General features: G+C 38.2%; 1 protein-coding gene across 3 annotated transcripts in view; it reads right to left on the reverse strand.

The window, feature by feature from the left end:
- LOC114656187 (E3 ubiquitin-protein ligase HECW2-like) overlaps positions 1-20,997 on the reverse strand; it is a 358,966-nt gene that overhangs the window by 69,083 nt on the left and 268,886 nt on the right. For 2 of the 3 annotated variants that reach the window (XM_051931045.1, XM_051931047.1), the window contains 6 exons: positions 15,873-16,058; positions 15,592-15,744; positions 14,827-14,929; positions 12,407-12,503; positions 3,082-3,165; positions 1,419-1,528 (listed from right to left, as the gene is read on the reverse strand). In XM_051931045.1, coding sequence (XP_051787005.1) covers positions 1,419-1,528; positions 3,082-3,165; positions 12,407-12,503; positions 14,827-14,929; positions 15,592-15,744; positions 15,873-16,058 — 733 coding nt within the window. The remainder of the gene's footprint in view (positions 1-1,418; positions 1,529-3,081; positions 3,166-12,406; positions 12,504-14,826; positions 14,930-15,591; positions 15,745-15,872; positions 16,059-20,997) is intronic. The other variant, XM_051931046.1, reaches the window with a different exon arrangement.

Below are 20,997 nucleotides of genomic sequence, written 5' to 3' on the forward strand. Positions count from 1 at the left end.
TGGACATACAGTTTTCAGAGGGAAATATAACATGTCAGTGTTATAAACCTAGAAAACCTATAAAGGGCATATAACCTTAACTAGTAAAATAATCAAGATGATTTTTTTGATTTGATATACTTTATTAATCCCCAAGGGGAAATTGCCTTTTCTTTTTTATGATATAAGTAGCCTACAACAGACTTTAACTGGCAAGTTAGAAGAAGATATCTGAAAATGATTTGATGGAGTTATTGCAAATAGGGAAATTAAAGTAAAAAGAGGAAATGTCAAGAAAACTAATGTTTACAAACAAATAAATGTCTATGCAATTATCTGAACAGCTCTCTGACTTATTACAACAACTTAAATGGAGTTTGGTCATCTCTAGGTCTACAGTATATAGCACAATCTCTGTTTATTGTGAAGCACACAGGCATGCGTTATGTTTTTATAATATAACTTTCAGCCTTGGTAGCGGCTAGTGGTTGAAGATGGTGGTGTGATCTGTTGAGAAACAGTGCCATATAGATTGTGATGGTGGTCTGATGGGTAGCATGCTTTCTTTTCAAGCTAAATATCGGTGTTTGATTCCTGCCCATTACATATCATTTTTCTTTAATTAAGCAGTTTGCTCTCACTGTTTCTGTCATGGGCCTAAGCCATATTGTCCATGGGCATATTTACTGCAATAATGGGTTCTTTGCACCAGAAGGAAAAACCACAAACACTGGAAAAACCACATACAATTGTGGAAGATTTCCTCAAGTAACAACACATGTGTGCTAAGTGCAACAAGTTTAAGGTTGATATAAAATTTGGAAATATCATTCATCCATCCATTTTCTAAACCTCTTCATCTTGAGTAGGACTGTGTGGGAGCTGGAGCCTATCCGAGTAAGCATTAGGCACAAATTAGGAAAAATTCCCAGACAGGGCACTAGTCAATCAGAGCAAACACACACTACACACACCCTAGGACCAATTTAGCAGCACCAATCCACTTCACCTGCATGCTTTGGACTGTAGATGGAGACAAGAGCACCCAGGGGGAACCCATGAAGACACAGGGTGAACATTCAAACTCCACAAGGTAAGGACACGGGACACACTGGTCTCCTAACTGCACAGGAGCAGCGCTACCACTATTTCACTGTGCCGCCCATTTGAAAACATGTAATTTGTAATTATTTTCTATCTTTATCCTTTCTTATTCTGGTAGGTTAGTCAGCTAGTTTAATTAAAAATGACAGTAACAATAAATTAAAAAGCTGGAAAGGCATTAAATGATGGCACATAATCTTTCCCACATTATTAGGTCTTCTATTGCAAAATCAATTTATATTTTCCTTCTCTAAATGAGTTAAAAACATTTGAGAAGCAATTAAATAGAGCCACTTAAGCTGAAAATATCATGAAGTTCCCCTTGAATACAATACCTGGAGAATTCTGTGGGGAAGAAACTGGAGAGCCTCGTGGTGACTGACAGTAGCTTGGATGCAGTAAAGCATGTGGGGGGACATATGACATCACTTCCTCCTCAAATAAACTGTAGAAAAATGTAAAGACTGTATTATTACCTAGGTAATATTGTAGTATCCCTTCCCAGGTGGGCAAATAAATCTCGCAAGCAAGTGGTGGTAATTGTCCAAAAAAACTAAACAGTGGTTTTATTTATTTTCTTCTGACTTCACAACCAAAAAAACAATGTGGTCAGGACAAACAAACAAGCCCTGAACTCAACACCATCCCACACCACCGAGTTAAACACACTCTTCTTTTAACTGAACCTCCCCAGCACCCCAGAGGCTGCTTATTAAGAGTGCCAGTTGTGTCTCTGCCCACCCGTCTCCACAGCACTCAGTGCACCCCCCTTTTTTTTTTTTTACTTTTTAGAACACACTGGAAAATCATAAAAAATTCTTACATTTTTACCCATCTTACTGAATGTTTAAAAAGTTTTACAACATCAGTCAAAAACAGAAAGGCTAACTATGCCTGTCCATTTAAACAAAAAACACAGAATATAATTAAAGACAATTTGGCAACCATAAGCATGGAAGAAACATGCAACATGCAAAAAATAATTATGATTTATAATACATTGCAAAATACATTGCACAACTCAGGAAGACTTCACATTTAGGTAACAATTTTGCTTAAGTTGTCCTTTCCGTTTTGTAATGTACTGTATCTGATGTGTTTCAGTGTCATGCAAATGAGTTAACCTTTAAATGAACATGAGATAAAAGTATATTCTACAATTCAGGCTAAGTAAGATTTCAATATTAAATGGCAATCTAGAAAGGTACAAAAGACAATCAACTGTAGACTGCACCTTCACACCTTCACATTTTGCACATTTCTCCAGGTGCTATCTAGTGGATTTCACTATGGTATCAGAGCTTAATGATCTATTCCAAGCAGCTGTGTGGTGTTATGTAACATAATTGTGGTTGATTTTGTTTCTTTTAATTTAACAATTATTAAAAATGAAATAATATTTCTCAGTCTGCTGCCTACAGCACATATTGTTGAATACATTTCACAATATACCCTTTTCCTTTCCATTCTAACTTGTACACTTTCAGAAACAGGACATGCACTACTCAATTACTACTTATTAAAAATTTTAAAAGATTTATATTTTGCAAGCAGCAAACTTAATAACTTGTTGACCTTCCTCCCATTTTAATCTGCTTATGATTTAGATCTAAGTATAAGTGTAACAAAATTAAGGAATAGGAACATTAAGATGAGTATAAGCAGAATGTAACATTAATTACTTAGAGCATCACTGAACACGGGCACAGCTAGCTATGATTACAAGAACAGACTTTCTTCTTTTTGGCTCCAAGTGGCATAATAAAAGTTTCTCACACCTTCTTAATACAATTCAAGGCTGTTATGACAACAGGTTTATGCTCAAACATGGGGAACATGCATGCTCCATACAAAATGCAACAGTGTGCAGGAGTGTGCAGCAGTGTGGAGTGTCCATAAAGAAGCAGCGCTAAACACCAAATCTCCCTATGGCCGCATATACAGTATATCTTAGTTAACATGGCACATAAAGATTCCCCCTTTCTACTACTCACTAACCTTAGCAATATAACCAGGTCTGCATCACTTGAGAGGCGCATCAGCCCTACAGTGCCTTCACTGCGAATGAATTGCACCTTCTCCCTGCAGAGACAACATAAATGATTTTTATTAGCAAAGTTACTTCATCACTTAAACATAATAAAGTACAAAAATCCAAAATATGCAGCACATATTCACAATTTCTGCAAATTTTATAATCAATATTAAATAAAATTAAATTAATTAGGTTATCTATAGTATCTTTCACAAAGTACTTTAATATTTTATATAAACTAGGGGGCTCTGCCCCCTGCTCGCTTCGCTCGCCCACCCCCGGGTTCAGTTTACTGGATGTACAATTTAAAGAGATTGTTATTTTCATGGGAATTGTTACATATGCATTATTTTCACTTTTACTTTAAAACTTTTGTAAAAACAATATTTGTCCTTTATTTCCGGCCCCAGGCGTGGTTAAATCTCTTTCTCGTGGGACGTATAACTCTGCTCGCATTGTGAAGGGGGTAGGGGGGTGGTGGTTTGCTGAATGCATGCAAAGGAGATGCAGTCAGACCAGCTGCTGTCTTGCTGCGTGTTGTTGTTTTAAGAGCAGAGAGTACATGAAGTGTGTCTGCCAAAAGCATTCCAACAACTGCTAGGTTGTAGCTCTCCATGAATTTATTTTAAATTGTGTATAAGTAGGGCAAGACGTGCAAAAGTCACCGTCTCACGGGTCTTGCTGCCTAAGGTTGTAATGTCTAGTCTCGCATGACATCAAAGTGTCTCTCCGTGATTATCACGTCTTGATCGCTTTGCTCGCCCACCCCCTCCCCCCCTAGGGGCGCGCTACGCTACAGTCACTTCGCTGTCTCTTCAGCTCGCATTGTGAAGGGGGGGGGAGCTGAACGCACACTAAGGAGAAGTGGACGGATCAGCTACTGGCTTTGTGCTGCTGCTGCCGAGGTGCATGTTCTGCTTGTCATGCTGCATGTCGATCATTTAAAAGCCTGTGCAGCAGCTGTCCTTTTGTTTCACTGCCTTGTCTCGCGTGATGTTATTGATTGAAATTGATTGATTTGACCATCCACTTTCTGCAGCTTGAACCATATTCACTATATCCATGTTTTTGCTGCACACCAAGTCAGAGAAAAAGAGCCAATCACGTTTCAGCTTTGTCAGAGAGACTGCCCCTGGTAGTAATAGAAAATGCACAGTGAAGTTTCAGTTGAGTAAGAAAACAGATAGCAGAACATGTGTACAGCAGCTTACAAATTTAAAATTGACAGTTTGTTAACTGTGTGTGCAAGGTGAAGTTAAATGTAAAGATAAATATAAGCTATTAAAACTGAGTTATCTACCCTGGTTTAGTTGGCTATATTGCACAGAATGATGAGAGATAACTTGTCATTTGACAATCACTCGTACTGCTTGCCCAACTTGCCCAACATGAAGGAAGAGAAAAAAAGGACAAGAAACTGCTCACACAGTAGACTATGAGTGCAATGCAGTGTAGCTGCTCAGACTGTACAACCTTTAGCCCAAAAGACTACAGTACAAGTAAATGCAATCTGAATTTCCACTGCTAACATAGCAATGTTATGGAAATTATGTGAAAAAAAAACACGATTTATGCGTAACTTAGCCATGATTAAAAAAATTCTGCAACAGCATAACTATGCCAAAAATGACACAGTGTTAGCTCAGGTTTAGTGGACTTATTTCAGACTACTGAAATGAAGAAAACTTTAATTGTCTCTCTTTTTTCCCCATCACAATATCTAAATATGTGCAGTTAGACCTTGTTAGTTTGTGTGGTACGACTAATATTGTAGTTTGACAACAGAGACATCTTTTTAACTGTTGAACTAATTTGAACCAGCACTAATAATTCGGGGCGGCACGGTGGCACAGTGGTAGCACTGCTGCCTCACAGTAAGGTTCGCTTCCCGGGTCCTCCCTGCGTGGAGTTTGCATGTTCCTCCCGTGTCTGCGTGGGTTTCCTCCGGGTGCTCTGGTTTCCTCCCACAGTCCAAAGACATGCAAGTTAATAATAATAATAATTCTTTATATTTATATAGCGATTTTCTCACTACTCAAAGCACTCTCCACACAGACAGGACCCGGGAAGCAAACCCACAGTCTCCTTACTGCAAAGCAGCAGCACTACCACTGCGCCACCTGTGTGTGTGACCTGCGGTGGGCTGGCGCCCTGCCCGGGGATTTGTTCCTGCCTTGCTCCCTGTGTTGGCTGAGATTGGCTCCAGCAGACCCCCGTGACCCTGTGTTAGGATATAGCGGGTTGGACAATGACTGTCTGACTAATAATTCCAAATCACTGTGTCTTACAGGGATAAACAGAAGATGAAAAGTCAAGAGAATATTAATGGCATTATTTTCACAGGGATTTTTGCAGTGATTCTGTATATTACTTCTATTACAAAATGGAATTCATATAACGAAAGAATGCAACACAAATAAGTCTAAGGTTACATTTAAATGTTTTCCTACTTTCTGTAGTTCTATGAAGAATGTAAAGTTAGATACCAAGTTTAATATCTGATATAAACATTAAGTTTACTTTTAGACTGATTAGCTCAAGTTCTAAAATTAGCAAGTGTCGGAGCAGCTGCGGTGGAGCAGCCACAGTTCAGATTAACAGCAGTGCCATAGTCCAGAGCATCAGCATCAGTCAAACACTTCAGAGCAACAACCCAGAACAAACTCTAGTGTCATGGACAATTGAGGAAGTTGTTGGAGCAATAAGAGTATTTTTAAAAAACTACTTTATTTATGTATACTGCAAACCAAGAGCTTAGTTGTTCTGGTTTTAGAATGGCCTATTACATTGTCAAAACCAATAAACCTTAAATCTTGTGGATTTTCAGAAGATTAATGGTGTACCAATAGGAAAAGAGTATTACATTGTAATGTTTCTTGTGCAGAAATAATCAACTTTAACTCAAAGGAAATGCTTACTTGTTTAACTACCAGCATTAAATATACAAGGCCGAGGGTTACTATTATCATCAATGACAGCACATCTTTTGAGCAAAAGATGTGTAACGTATATGTCACAGGTTCAATGAACAATTCTGAAAAACTACAACCTTTTTAGTATCTCTTAGGCATACTATCTATGACGATTGAAGAATTCTGAAGCATTACTTAGCTGTTTATAAAGACATGGCTTTCACAATGCATGTTTGCTTCGGGTTTTGCATGAATGTTTGCTCAAATGGAGCTTTAGTAATCCTAGGGAGAAAGACTTTTGTTTTTACAACATTGAAAAAGAGGAACCCTTGTCTTATTGGTTGGCATTGTTTCAGTCGTAGGCTTCAGCCGTTTGCAGAGGATATTGCAAAGGCCTGCTCTGAAATGGACATTTTATTTTCCGATTTATCACCAGTACCCTCAAAATCAAAGAAAACTGGATTCAGCAACCACACAAGTAGAAATTAAGTTGAAAAACACTGGATGTGTCCTTGATGTTAGATGGGTAACATCATCATAAGGAAGAGTTAAAGCAGTATGGGCAATGCATGGTTCACCTTATTGTCACTTCTCTAATGCAAGTAAAGATGTAGTACACAATGTTATAAAGAAGAATGTCTTAGGAATAGTAGCTAAGTTGTTCTTGAGAAACTTTATAAAGCATATGGGCCTTGTGCAAATACTCTGGATGAAATGACTTGTCAGAGAGTTTACAACTCAGGATGGAACACTGTTTTGAGCTGTACATTTCATGGCCAAAGTCTCGTCTCTCGGGACTTGAAAATATCTCTTTGAAAAAGTCTTGTCTCAGGACAATGTTCCATTCCACTTTCAAATTATTACGTTTTACTATTTTTTAATATGGTTAATTACTTGCTGTAATGTAAAATAGTTAGTTCAATTATGCATCTGTAACAATTCCATGAAAATAACAATCTGTTTAAATTGTACATCCGCATCCCCATACGCGAGCATCAGAATCACAAAGTGGCTAGTGTGTAGTGCCGGCCTGGAGGTTGGCGAGCGAAGCGAGCAGGGTGCAAAGCCCCCTAGTCTAATAAGGAGACAAATATGTCTTTCTTGGCAAGGAAATACAATGCTGGACCATCTTATAAACAAGCTACTGAAGCAGTGATAGGTGGATGCCTCATTAGAACCACAGTACAAAATTGCCCGGAAAGAGTGAAAATAAGCCAACAAACTATGACAGCAAAAATGGTGACCAATTAGGAAGAAGCACTTGCTGACAAGATAAATAATCTTCAGCCAAATTCATAGCTAAATCCATTACCCGAGTTTTATGTTGAGGAGAGAACTAGAGATCTTTGTGATCTTTTTAGTTTAAAGCTATCCCTCAGACACACAAGGCTACAATGATTTCAAAAGGCACCCAGAATTTCCTTTTAAAGACAGCTTACTAAAACTGCTACAAACAGCTAACATACTCAGTCAGCAGTGCTATGAAAGGAATTTTTCTGAAATGGCTTCTGAATAGACGGTCTGCTGATCATCTGTTATACATACAAAGGAGTTGTATTGTCCAAAGCTCTTCCTGTGCACCATTCTAGGAGCTGTGTGTATCATGGTAACATCCAATAGTTCCCCATCCATCCATCCATCCATTGGATGGATTACATAATTGGATGGATTAGATTGGATGGATTACATAATTCTAATGTAACCCCTATATAAAAGTAAAACTTTCCCTAGTCTATAGTAGCAGATATCTTTGTTACAACAATTTTTTATAGATGGTAAGGGTCTAAAATATAATTATTCATCTATTTATAAGATCTTAAACCTTTGTAATGTATTCCTCACTATTGACACTATAACGTCAGCACTCGGATCCCAATCCGGGTGGTTCGTCGTGTGGTGGGTGTGACAACGCGCTGTAATCAGCGCATCCTCCCAATCTCTCTCTCTCTCTTCAAGCTAGTACTATTTTATTATTACTATTTCAATGAAAAGATGATAAAAATATCGAATGTGATTACCTAGGATTCATTAATTACTATAGGACTAAATAATACAAATCAAAATGCTGTACAACAATATGACATTTTATATCATAATATATATATATTATATAATAAATATAAATTATATTATATATAATAAATAAATATATATTATAATAAATTATATATTATAATAAATAAATATATATTATTTTATATATAAAATATATCTATATATCTATTAGGCATGTAATGGCTCTGAAACCAAAACCTATTCAAAAGTCCTTAGTCTCATGTCACGGTTCTGAAAATCACAATCGCGGCACTACCCCAAACTGCAACTGCTTTAGCTACAGCCTACAGTGCTCTTCTTAAATTACAAACTCATTTCTTTTTTATAATAATAATTACCACTATAACATATGTAAATCACAAAATTATTATTCTATTTAAAGTTTGGGCAAGATGTATATTTTGTAAATAGTCAATCCTCAACTTTCACAGGGATTACATTCCAAGAAACAGCATGCAAGTTGAAGTCATGAATATTATTACATTGAAGCTGTGGGAAATAGGGAGTTTGGTTCCACTGACCAACAAAATCTGTAATTTTTTGCTAAAGATTGCTCAACAATACACTTTTCCTCATGGAGTTCTTTATAACAAAACACTATTTTTGGCAATATGCACTTTTTATAACACCATGAAATAACCCATAAAGTGCAGTACATAAAATTTCATTTGATAACATCCATCCATCCATTATCCAACCTGCTATAACCTAACTACAGGGTCACAGGGATCTGCTGGAGCCAATCCCAGCCAACACAGGGCGCAAGGCACAGGGTGCCAGCCCACCGCAGGGCGCGCACACACACACACACACACACACACACACAATAGGGACAATTTAGAATCGTCAATGCACCTGACCTGCATGTCTTTGGACTGTGGGAGGAAACTGGAACACCCGGAGGAAACCCACGCAGACACGGGAGAACATGCAAACTCCACGCAAGGAGGACCTGGGAAGCGAACCTGGGTCTCCTAACTGCGCGGCAACAGCGCTACCCACTGCACCACTGTGCCACCCTTTGATAACATGCAAAAACATTTTTTCTACACTAGTCATTCCCTATAATTCTGTGGGAAAAAAAAATTACTAGCTGTTGTCGGAAGACCCTGAGACTGGCGAGGTCTCAACATCACCTGTCCTGCATGGCTGGCGGATGGCGTTGGAGATTGTGAAGGACGCACCAGCTTCAAATAATCTGTCAGTGACACCTACTTCATGGGCTGTTTGATCTTTGAAGGATTCAGGGTATGGGAGCATAGTAAAGGCGAGTTGATGTTCAACCCCTAGCCTGCTGGTCGATTCATTAACTCATTAACAATAACACCAGACTCATGGCCGACATCCATTTCATGAGGATCTGATCTTTTTATTACAGTGGCACAAAGTTTATGTAACACCTTTATTTTCTCACTAAGCCATATGACTGACTGCACTCTTGGGTTTAAAGCCAAATGCTATGCCTTTGGAGGTTAACTGTAACACAAAACTTAATTTTTCTTAAAGCAAAGCCATTAAAATATATGCAAAGAATGCACAGGGAGCTCTTCCTCTATAACAGTAGGGTGATCAAGACAGGTATTTATTCCAATGCAGTCCCCATTGTCAAAAATGTCAATCAAACTTCGAAATCTGTGACGTTTCATGAGCAGGACTTGTCCAGAAATCTATACTAGGGATCAGTGCAAGGTCTGAATGCCATTCTCTTAAAAAGCAGATATTACCACTCCCCCAAATTTTTTCTCTATTGTGCGGTGAATATGTGAGGCAGCCAATACGAAAGTAAAAAAGGAGTTAAAAAAACAATAGAGCAAATACTTAAGCATTTTCTCAGTGTGCTGGAAATCAGATATGAAATGCTGTGAGAATCTGAGCAATGCAAAATTCATTGCTTTAACTACTGGTGGGTCATACCTCGCATGGAACTCAGCGTCATCACAATCACGACGCACTACATTACAACAACAACATTTATTTATATCGCACATTTTCATACAAGCAATGTAGCTCAAAGTGCTTTACAAGAAGACAAAAAGATAGTTATATGAAATGAGAAACAAAAAAGATAAGGCTATAATAATAAAGAATAAGCAACAAAGGAAAAAGGTAAGGTCAGACGGCCAAGATGACAGACAAAAAAAACAAACTAAAAAACTCCACTTAGTCTGGAGAAAAAAATTAAATCTGCAGGGGTTTCAAGGCCAAAAAGACCGCCCAGCCCCCACTGGGCATTATACTTAACATAAAAGGTCATAAATCAGTCCTCTTTGTTTTCAAGTTTCACATGATAGTATTTGATGATTTTGGTTTTATGGACAGTTGGGACACCCGCCTTCAGTCCATCAACACAGGGGGGCTACATGATGCCTTAATCAGGTGGTGGTGGCACAGATCACCACCACAGAAAAAACGGAAAAAACAGCAAAGAACAGTAGAGGTTAGAAGATTGTGGAATATTGAAGAACATTACCAACAACTGAGTAATTGCAAACCCTGTTCTCCAGACAGGGAGCTTTCTAAGAAAGTCACACAAGTGACCACTTGTCAGAAATACTATAGGAATCTCAAGCAGAATGGAAAATTGACAGATGAAATACCACCATTCCTGTGATAACAGATAACGGCAAGAGCTTTGTGAATACAGTTGAAGTGGCTGGAATTAACAACACATTCGATGCTTTGCACATACTGTACAGTTAACCTGACATAACAGAAGGGAATGGTGTTAACCAGATAGACCGGCTTTTAGACAGAGTGAGAAAAGTGGTCACTTTTTTTCCAAAGTATCACTACTGATGCAGCAGTGCTAAAGGAAACACAACAGATGACATGCATGAGCGCAACTTTGAACAGAAGGCTGCAGTTTTCTCAGCACTTACAGACAGGAGTATTAAAAGGAACATTAAGAACATTGTTACCCTGTCTAATGAAGATGACAAAATAGAGGAGGACGTTATTAAGACTCGTAAACTACTGTAAACAGAGACAACTCTGTCGAGCACAGAAGAGCAGCCAACAGTTTCAATGATAATGCCGCTGAAACGCACAAGTCTAGCATCCATGAACCAAAATGACTCCAATTCAGCAGTTGTAAAAGATGTCAAATCTGTCATTGCATCTGACTTCAATAATAAATACCCCGACTGGTCAACACTTACTTAGTTTCTTCATGTAAGCGCTGCACATTTTAAATCTTTGCCCTTTCCAGCAACTTATGTCCCCAGTGAGAGGGTTTCCTCTAGTGCAGGGGACATTGCAGCACAGAAAGCAATCCTCTCACATAACAATGTGGACGTGATGGTGTTCTTGAAGAAAAGCTTAAAACTTACTTGAAGCATTTCCAAAAAAAATGTGTGGTTAACTGAATGCAACAAGCACTATTTATTTCTGACTGGGTTTTTAGTTTTAATTTATTTTTTGAATACTTAGACTGGTGTTAAGAGAATTGTTATTTGTTTCTTTGTTTTTTTATATTGTCACAGACGTGCGCATGGGAGGCAGCTAAAGGGCTTGAGCAAGGGCAGTTCCGAATCTTACCAGGATGTGGCAGAGTGACTCTTTTTCTCCCTTGCCTGTAGACCATTCACGGGAGATTCCACCTGGCCCTCTTGACGTCACTTCCGGGACCGAGCCTATGGAAGAAGACCTTGCCGGCTCCGGCCCCTGTGATGTCACGTCCGGGCTTGAACCTATGGCTGAAGACCTTCCTGAGCCCGACCCCTATGATCTCACTTCCTGTCTTCCCCTATAAAAGCCTCCACCTTTTCCCTATTCCCTCAGTTCTGTTTTGGACTCGGTTTTGTGCACAGCAGTGCGATCATTTAAACGTCAATTTGCAGCCAGGAAACCAATTATATGGGTGGTTGCCCCAAACCTTGCTATGGCTCTTTGTGGAGTTTGTGACAATGTTTACATAGTTAATTTTTGCTGAAGTTAATCTACAATGTTCTTTGGTGTTCACTTTACTGTTTCTAATTGTTGGTGATTTAATAACACACAGAAAAAAAACACCTAAGCTGTGAACCAAACTCTGGATGAACCAAACCCTGGATTTCGAGAATCAGTACACCCCTAATATATATATACACACACACACGGACACAAACACACACATACTAGCTGTTCTATCCACAGCTATAAATGAAATGTACATTACATGAGTAAAACAAATAAAAGGGCAGCTCTGACACTTACGGCCTCCTTATTATGGCAGAGAGACATGTATTTTTATTTTTTGTATTTTTAGCATCTAGTGCTTTTGTGCTTATTAAGCCCCTTTTATTGTTAATAAACGGTAAGTTACACTTTAGCTGCTGAGTACCTGAGTGAGTGATTCCTAATGAGCTCTGGCTGTCGTTCCTGCAGGATCTCAAAAATATTTGGCTGTCTCAAGAATGCCACAATCTTATCATTGTAAGCTGCAGAGAGGAAAATAAAACATTTATTTTGCAGATTGTTTTACTCAAAGCAAATTATGAGATCAATTTACTTGACAATTGCTTATAAAACAACACACGGTATATTCTTTGCATTTGGAGAACACACTGGTCACATATAGTGAAGGAGGTGGAGACTGAACTGGCAGTCTCATAGTTTAAAGTCTAATCACTTAGCAAATATGCTACCTCATGGACCAGGAACAGTAAGGTTTGGATACGCTTTTATACTGTGACATCATTAATTTTACATTTTCTAAAATCTTTTTTTCACTGGTTTGAAAGTAAACACAAATCTGAAAGTATGAAGAAGGTTAGCACAATGCCTGGCAGAGCTGCAGCAAGCTGGGTTTGATTTCAGGTATGGTCACTTCTTGTGTGAAGTTTACATGTTGTTCTTCTCCTAACTTGTCCTATATCCCATACATCTCTAAATTGGTTAGGAATGAGTGAGTGTAAGTGTGCACATGAACTTGCACTGAAATGGGCTTGTTCCCTCCTTGCATCTGACATTGCTAAGGTAGATTCAGGTTGTTACAAAGAGAGGGCTTGGAAAATGAATGGGTAGAGGTGATAAAGATAAGGTCAAAGTCTGTTTCTAGATACTGCTGCATAAGAAGTATCATTTTGTAAATGTGTGAAAAACTGCACAAATTCTGCATTTAAAAGTATGTATAAAATTTAAATTCTCAAATATAAGTGATATTTTTTGTCTTGAAGGCCCTTCCCTGGTTCGAAAGAGTTTAATGAAAACTTTATTTAAAATTAATACCATTTAACATTCCAAGTATTTTACATGAACATGAGTTGTATACATTGTGAATGCATGCCAGACAAAAACCTACTGTAAAGGCAACATTTTTCTGCCCACTGCTATCAGGCAATTCAATGCTTCAACCTGTTGTACTTGTTTTTATTTTTAGTTAGTTATTTATTAATTAATCGATTGATTGCTGTATTATCTGTCCTGTGAGTCTGTATTCTTGGTTTTTATGTTTCTGCTGCTGTATGCCTTTGAATTTCCCCATAGGATTAATAAAGTTTTATCTAATCTAATCTACAGTGCAGGACAGAGGGCAGCCCATAAAATGCCCTAATGGCAAATGCATCAGTTAATACTAACCATAACCAATAGGGAGTATTATGAATTGACAATAAATGGACCATGGAGATTGTTACTGCTACAACAGTGATACAAACCAGAGCCCTAAGTCTAAGTGGCAGCAGAGAGACCAGACACAATATATGTGGGTGTCTGTTTCTCCACGCTACTGACAAATGACTTGTATTAGGCCTGTCCCTTTAAATGACAGAAGGCATCCAGGACTGTAGGAACACCAGGAGTTCAGAAATGGACCAGGAGTTAAGGTCATTTCCGAGCCCTACAAGTAGTCTTTGGCTATAGCTTAGAGGCCCCTTCTGCTCACAAGGCAGGGATTCTTGGAGCTGGGTAGATTAAGGCTGGCAAGGGTGCAACTAGTGAGAGGAAAAGGAGGCAAAGAAAAAAGAATAAAAGGACTCAGCAACTGGAGATTCAGTAAGGCACAACCACTTACTTGTGGGTAAGTGTGACAGGCACCAATGTCACTGGGTTAAACCCAACAATGCCAGGACTAGAGAAGCAGTAGGATTGCTGTTTTCAGTTGTATTGTGGAATTTTACCTCCACTTATCTATAAACATCTTCTGTTTATTCCTTACTCTGTAACAAATTCTCTTACTTTTACAGTAACAAACAGTTTTTTCCTTTATACAGTACTTGTCTCATTTTAGGTTTTCATGATAGCTCAAGAGCACCATCTAAAGGCCATAAAATACACAAAGATGTTCTCTTATTGCATTCAGTCTGTTACATGGTGAACTAGAGATTACGCTTAAACAGTCCTGTGCTGGATCCAGTTTATCACTGGCCACACTCAAGCATGTGGATGTAATTTTACCATGTTTTTGTGTTGTGGAAGGAAGCCACAGTAACAAGAAATTTCACAGGGACATGGGCAGAGCCTGCTTGGTAGTAAAAGTTCAAGCAAAAAAATACAAACAAGTAAAGCCTAGTGTTCATTGCTATGTTAGGTTGCAGTTTCTTGTGCACATAATAATGATTTACTAGTTTAGAGAAATTAAGGTATGTACAAATAAAATAGGAAGTTCTGCCCAGGCAGTTTGAAAGTGTGCATTTTCAAATGTGCATGTTACTTCAATGTAAATCATCCACTTTAATGACTCAACCAGAAAAGCAATAAGGAAGCAACCAACAAAATAAAATAATACTAAGTAATAATCCCAGAATAGTTGCAAATACTTACCCACTGGAACAATATCTTGGTATTGGTTTCGGTTCATTGTGTTGAAGGTGCTGGATGGCCGTGGAAGAACTGGTGGTCCAGTGTGTCGAGAGTCATCACCCACCTGTTCATGAAAGGGACATTCAGAACAAAGAACAATTAAACATCTTCCTTCTTAATTTGAAATTAATTCTACTTATGAGTAATCTGCACATTTCAAAATTCCAGCCAAACAAAAAACAGGTCACAATTTGATATAAAAGCAGTCCCTTATAATCCAAAATAATGCTTAATCAAAACTGTTATGCACTCTAACTATCACTACAGTGTTATTTTTATTAACATGTCAATGACAAAGGAAATCATGAGAATGAACAGTAGGTCATAGTGGTGCTTGTAGATAATGAAAGCTCCACAGTAGACATGACAGACCATGCTGCCTTGTGCCTACAGCAACAGCAGGGCTTTCAGACAAACTGCACCTGTGATAACATTTAAACAGCATGGGTTGTGTCATGGAAGATTAAAAAGTGACTTTATGGGTGGGACATTTACAATTTTTTGCACAAAAATAGTTTTCTATAATGTGCGTGAAAATCGTCATGATGAAGTATAGATAATGGAGACAGTATAACTTTCTGATAGAAGATGATACATGGAAAGGTTTTAGAGTGAACTATAGTAAAATTGTAGGATGGGTACAACAAATGACAGTTCTGTAACGGAAAGAGATGTTGCTGAGAGGAATGAATAAGGGATAAACTGGTTTTATAGGATGATGCTCACCAGGCGGCGTGTGCTCACCTCCCCGGCACTATGGCTGCGTTGCCGAGTCAGATGTTGTCGGTGTGCCAACACACTGGTTGGCCGGCTACTTTGAAGAGGAAGGCGTGGGTCAATGAAGGTGGTGCTGCGACAATTATGATCCACAAAGAAGGGCTGAAAAGTATAACACAGATTATTTTAACTATGACTTTTTCAGTAATGTACACAATAAACGTATATATTATTTAAAAATGTGTTGTTAACTTTACACTTTCAGTGCCAAAGAGTGTTAAATGTCTTACCTTGCCTAGGTGGTCATGCTTCATCTCCCAACCTCGAGGTAGCTCCAGCTGTTTGTTGGCGAACATATTAAGGAATGCCACGAGGTCACGATTATGCTGGTAGCGTTCAAAGTGGTGAGTGTCTCGTCGCACTTTGGTGATCATATGCTTTAGACATGTATTGTTTGTAAACATACGGTAGGCACTCTAGAGAGACATTTTGGAGAACATCAACATGAAGAAGAGAAACTCACATAAATAGTTACCTAACAAAACAAATCAACAAAATGACAAGTTTATTCAGAACTGTGAACAGTTAAACAATTAGGGAACTTAATATCAGATTCTAAATATTATTTTGGACCTGTTAAAATATAATATAAATTAAGCTAACCACAGATAAATTTCAGTTTTTCTAGCATGTGATCAGGCATCGCTTATTTTGTATAAATGCCAGCATTTTGAAATATCAACAGGTATTTTTATTGGCACTAAATATATCTTTGTTCCAAATTGGTATAAATTAGGTTTTAGAAATGACTCAATGGAGCTAGACAGCAGTGTCAAGTCAGAGGTGAGAAATCCCCAGTAACTGGCCTGGAACAAGGAAAGTCACCAGAGGGCATGAGAACCTTCAGGCCAGGTAGCAGCAGCAGCAGTAATTAAATGGCATGAATAGGTCGACTGGATAGCAGAATATCAATACAGTACAGGCAAGACCTTAAGGACTGGGCTCATATAACTTAGCAAGGAACTGAAGGACAGAAGAGGACATTTAAAGAAGGGCAGTCTCAACTGTGCAGAGGTTTAGGGCTAGTAATCACTTGTTTGCAAATTGCACACAGAATAGTCCTAAAAAATTATGTCTTGGCCTCAATAATCTTTTCTTACGCTTGCTTAGGGTAAAGTATGGATCAGGACACCTCTCTGGTAACAATATTCTTCAAGACGGATCGATTCTCTTTTCTTTACACAGCTATTTGAGGTGACCAGTTGTATTTAAAAGAACAGCTTGCTTTTTGCTGCACTAGTTGGAAAAAGCACATGCGACTGTATGGAGCTGCCATTTTTTTTAGGAACTCCTGCTACATACTGTATGATGTAATGCCAGCTCATTCTTTTAGTGATTCGTCCTTGGCTGATGTAATTTGTCCAGCACCGTTGCAGTAGCAGTGTGAGTGCAGCTGACCACTCAGATTACATTTGGAAAACCGGACGTTACTGCAAATTGCTCTTTGATGTTTCACCGTTCAACCACAGTGTGAGGAAATCTTATATATCTGGATGACAAGCAGGTAATACCATCGTATACAGCTGGCATGGCATGACTCAGTGATGTTTGTGAAATACCCAATTGGTCAGCAAGTTCATGTTGAAAAGCTCCTGTGGTTAAAAACCCAAGAGTGAACAGAACATGCAAAGGAGCAGGTATAGCACAATTCCTCAAAGTCTGCCTTTGTAAAGCCAGCACCAGTTCGGGATACAGCTCCAAGAGGATAGCTCTTGGAAATCAAAATCAACTTAGAAGCCAGTAGTCATCATCATCATCTATAAATACGCACTCTCTTCTAATTATTCCATTTGCGATGTCTTCTAACGCTAAAGCAGCTATGGTAGTTGGAATAGTTTGGCCATTCCATGCACCATTATATTGTTACAGAATGATTACAATCAAGTGAATTAAATTTGTAAATGATATACAATTACTTTCGGTGTATTTCATAAATCTTGCATAATTGATGCAAATACGAAAAAGAAAGGGAACCACACAGAAACAGCAGCACTGCTTTGACACTGGGTGCCGCCAGTTTGCAAAACTGACCAGAAACTGTGTACACAAGGTAGGGGGCTACCGTGAAAATGAGCATGGCTTTATGCCAAGTTTAGGTTTTATATATCTCAAAGTGTACGAGGAAACGGGCATACGCAACATTTTTGTGCATACACACCATTTATACATGAGGCGCCTGGTGATGTCTATGAAACGCAGACTTCAAGCAGTCATTTCATGCAAGGGATATGCAACAAAGTACTAAATATGACTGCTTTAATATACCAACCATTACTATGTCCCAAATATTATGATTCCCTGAAATGGGGGACCATGTAAAAAAAAGTGTTGTCATTCCTACATGATTTGACCGAAATGTATGCAAATACCCATAAATTAAAGTCTGCAACATGCTGTTTAATCATGGTTAAGTGGTAATTTTAAATTGTGGAGCAGAAGGGTACATCAAGGAAAAACATGTCTTTGTCCCAAACATTACAGACCTCCATTGCATACCTAAAGGAATTTAAAAGTATTACTTCTATTTTCTGGTACTTTCTGCTGCCACTAATGTTTCACATTAATGGGTTTACTGTTACAGAATATAGGTGGAGCAATTTGAGTTAAATAGCTGCTCACTGAAAATGGAGAACTGGACAACTACCGAATTCTTGTAAGTTGATTCATAAAGGTAAAAATGTTAAATCACTACATTTAAATGACTAAGGCTTAGTTAATTATTTCACAAATAAACCTTCAGGATACAAGAAACATCAAAATTAATAGTACAAACTAATAAACTATAAATATATAACACAAAAAATATTATTTATAAAGAACTAAAATTCTGCACTGGCTAATTCAAACCCCAGTGGCATTCATAATGTCCTGTTGAAGTATTATTCTCTACTAAATTCAAACAGCAAAAAGGAATCAACAACATTGCACAAATCTTTAGTGTCCAGACAAAAGTAAAAAAATTATTTAAACAAATCTTAGTTTATGCAAGTGCATATTTTAGACTTTTATGTATTAATGGACTGTGTAGCCTGTCTGATGGAAACACCCAAAACCAACCAAAAAGGGAACAGCTTCTAATTTTAATGCTCCGATGACAGTTTAACCAACTTGATGATCAATCAAAATCTTTAATTTACAATTAAATCACTATGAATTGTTTGGATTTATATTCCTTGTGTATTCTTGCCAAAACAAACAGTTTTTTCCTTTATAAACCTCTACCTAAAGTAATTTTCCTGATCTCCAGAATCAATAACACTTTAGTATCAAATTTCCAAGGTTTAAACTCTAGCAACGCAATGACTGCCAAATGATGATTGACATCATGAATTCCGACTGTCCCACTCAATAACTGGATTTTCCACTTATAAAGTGGCCCTACTTTCCTACTGCTTGAAATTTATTATTACCAACTCATTCCTCCACAATAAAAACAAAGTTTTAATTTCAACCTGCTGATAAATCTTAACTGTCTCATTATCACTGTCACAATTAATACTAAAATTATTGATCTGGAGTAATGCAATGCCAACACTAAAAGCCGTGTCACATTACACAGTTTTTCTCGGAAATGTTCAGACATCTTAATTCATAAAACCAAATGTAACATCATATTCAATAGAAGAGTTATAAAAGAGTGTGAAACTGCTTGGTGATGCTCTTGTGGTGGCTCTGTACCCAGAATAATTCTCAGCCTCTTCAAGCAAAAAGGGCTTTATTGGAGAAGGTGATCTGTTCAGGTACAAAATAACTGAACACACGGAATACAAAGGAATAGACACAATGATAACAATGGCTGTGCCCTTTGTGAACCTCACTAAACTCAAATTATTCCATTCTTTCCTACCTATAACATTACTTGATCTTGTCGCCAGATCATACCAATTTAAACAACTTAACAGCACAGTCTTGTTTGCCCCTACTTGTGACATCCATAATGTGCTGCCTGACAGAGCCACCACTGTACAAAAGATTAACAGCTACAGCGAGTTCGGGTCCAGTCTCTGTCCCTTTTTTCTATTTTTCATTCTGTTATAGTACATAAATAATGACACATCAGACAGACAAGCTTCTTTTCTGTTGATGAGGTCCAAAAAAACCATGTTCTTTATTCCTTGTCGCTGTATTATATGAATTGTCCTTCAGGATGAGCATTCATTGTGTTTCAGCTCTCATGCACACAGAACCCAACCCTACAACCATTGACAAAATCAAAGCTGTTTGATTTAGTCAGTTAGTTGCAGACTAGTTGGTCGCTGGACATGTCACACTACTGGCTTATGGGAGTGAGCCACCATTTGCTTACTAAGATTATGTGAATAAAGGTTACAACTGAAAATCACTGGGAAAGTTGCATAATGTGACAGCCTTAAGACACAACAGACTTTTCCACCTTTGTTACTGATATGCTCTACATTCGAATTAAAGCTAAGCCTGTTACCAATGATTGTCCTGAAATATTAATAGTGCTCCATATTCTGTCTTTTATTTTAGATACCAGAGGGCACAAAGGGGATACACCTATATCTTAAATTTTAGAGCTATTTAGCAAGAGTAAACAGACGGCAGCACGAAGCAGCCATCTCTGCAAACTTTGTGTTTTGTTAGTTAAAAAAAATCAAGGATTCAGAAGCCAAATTGGAGTCCAAATAGAAAATATTCATTAGCTTTGCACGAAAATGTGAGGTTGGTTGGTAATAACAGCAGATTAAAAATCTTCCAAGTACTCATACAGCACATGCAGAGATGTAGCTGTGGTGTCCTCCACAATCTGCCCCCCACACCCCAATTTTGCTCAAACTGGTAACAGTGCACATAAACTTAATTGTTTTCTCACCAGCTCCCTCTTAATGACCTTTTCAAAAAATGTCATGATTAATTAAGGCAACCGGTTTTCTGGATTTACCGGCTTGGCAACTACAATGACAATGGCCTGTTTCCAGAATCTAGGCACACGACATCTTAGATATACTGTTATAGTGGAATGCAGTAGGAGACTGCAGTAGGAGTCCCCTTATTCTGTCTGGTTCTGAATGTTTTTGACTTTAGCTAAAATCTTTTGACATCATCTTAATATAATAGCTAGCTCCAGTCTAGAATTTGGGGGTCACAGTAGTAGCATTGCTGCCTTGCAATAAGGAGACCAGGGTTTGTGTCCCAGGTCCTCCATGCAAGGAGTTTACATGTTTTCCCCATGTGTTTTCCCTCTAGTGTGAGCTTGGGATGTGTGTATGTTCACCTTGTGATGGACTGGCACCCTGTCCAGGGTTTGTTACTGCCTTGTGCCCTATATTAGCTGGGATAGGCTGCAGCAGACCCCCGCAGCCCTGTTCAGGACTAAATAGATTAAAAAAT

Source organism: Erpetoichthys calabaricus, chromosome 8 (assembly GCF_900747795.2).
Source record: "Erpetoichthys calabaricus chromosome 8, fErpCal1.3, whole genome shotgun sequence".
Taxonomy (NCBI): Eukaryota; Metazoa; Chordata; class Cladistia; order Polypteriformes; family Polypteridae; genus Erpetoichthys; species Erpetoichthys calabaricus.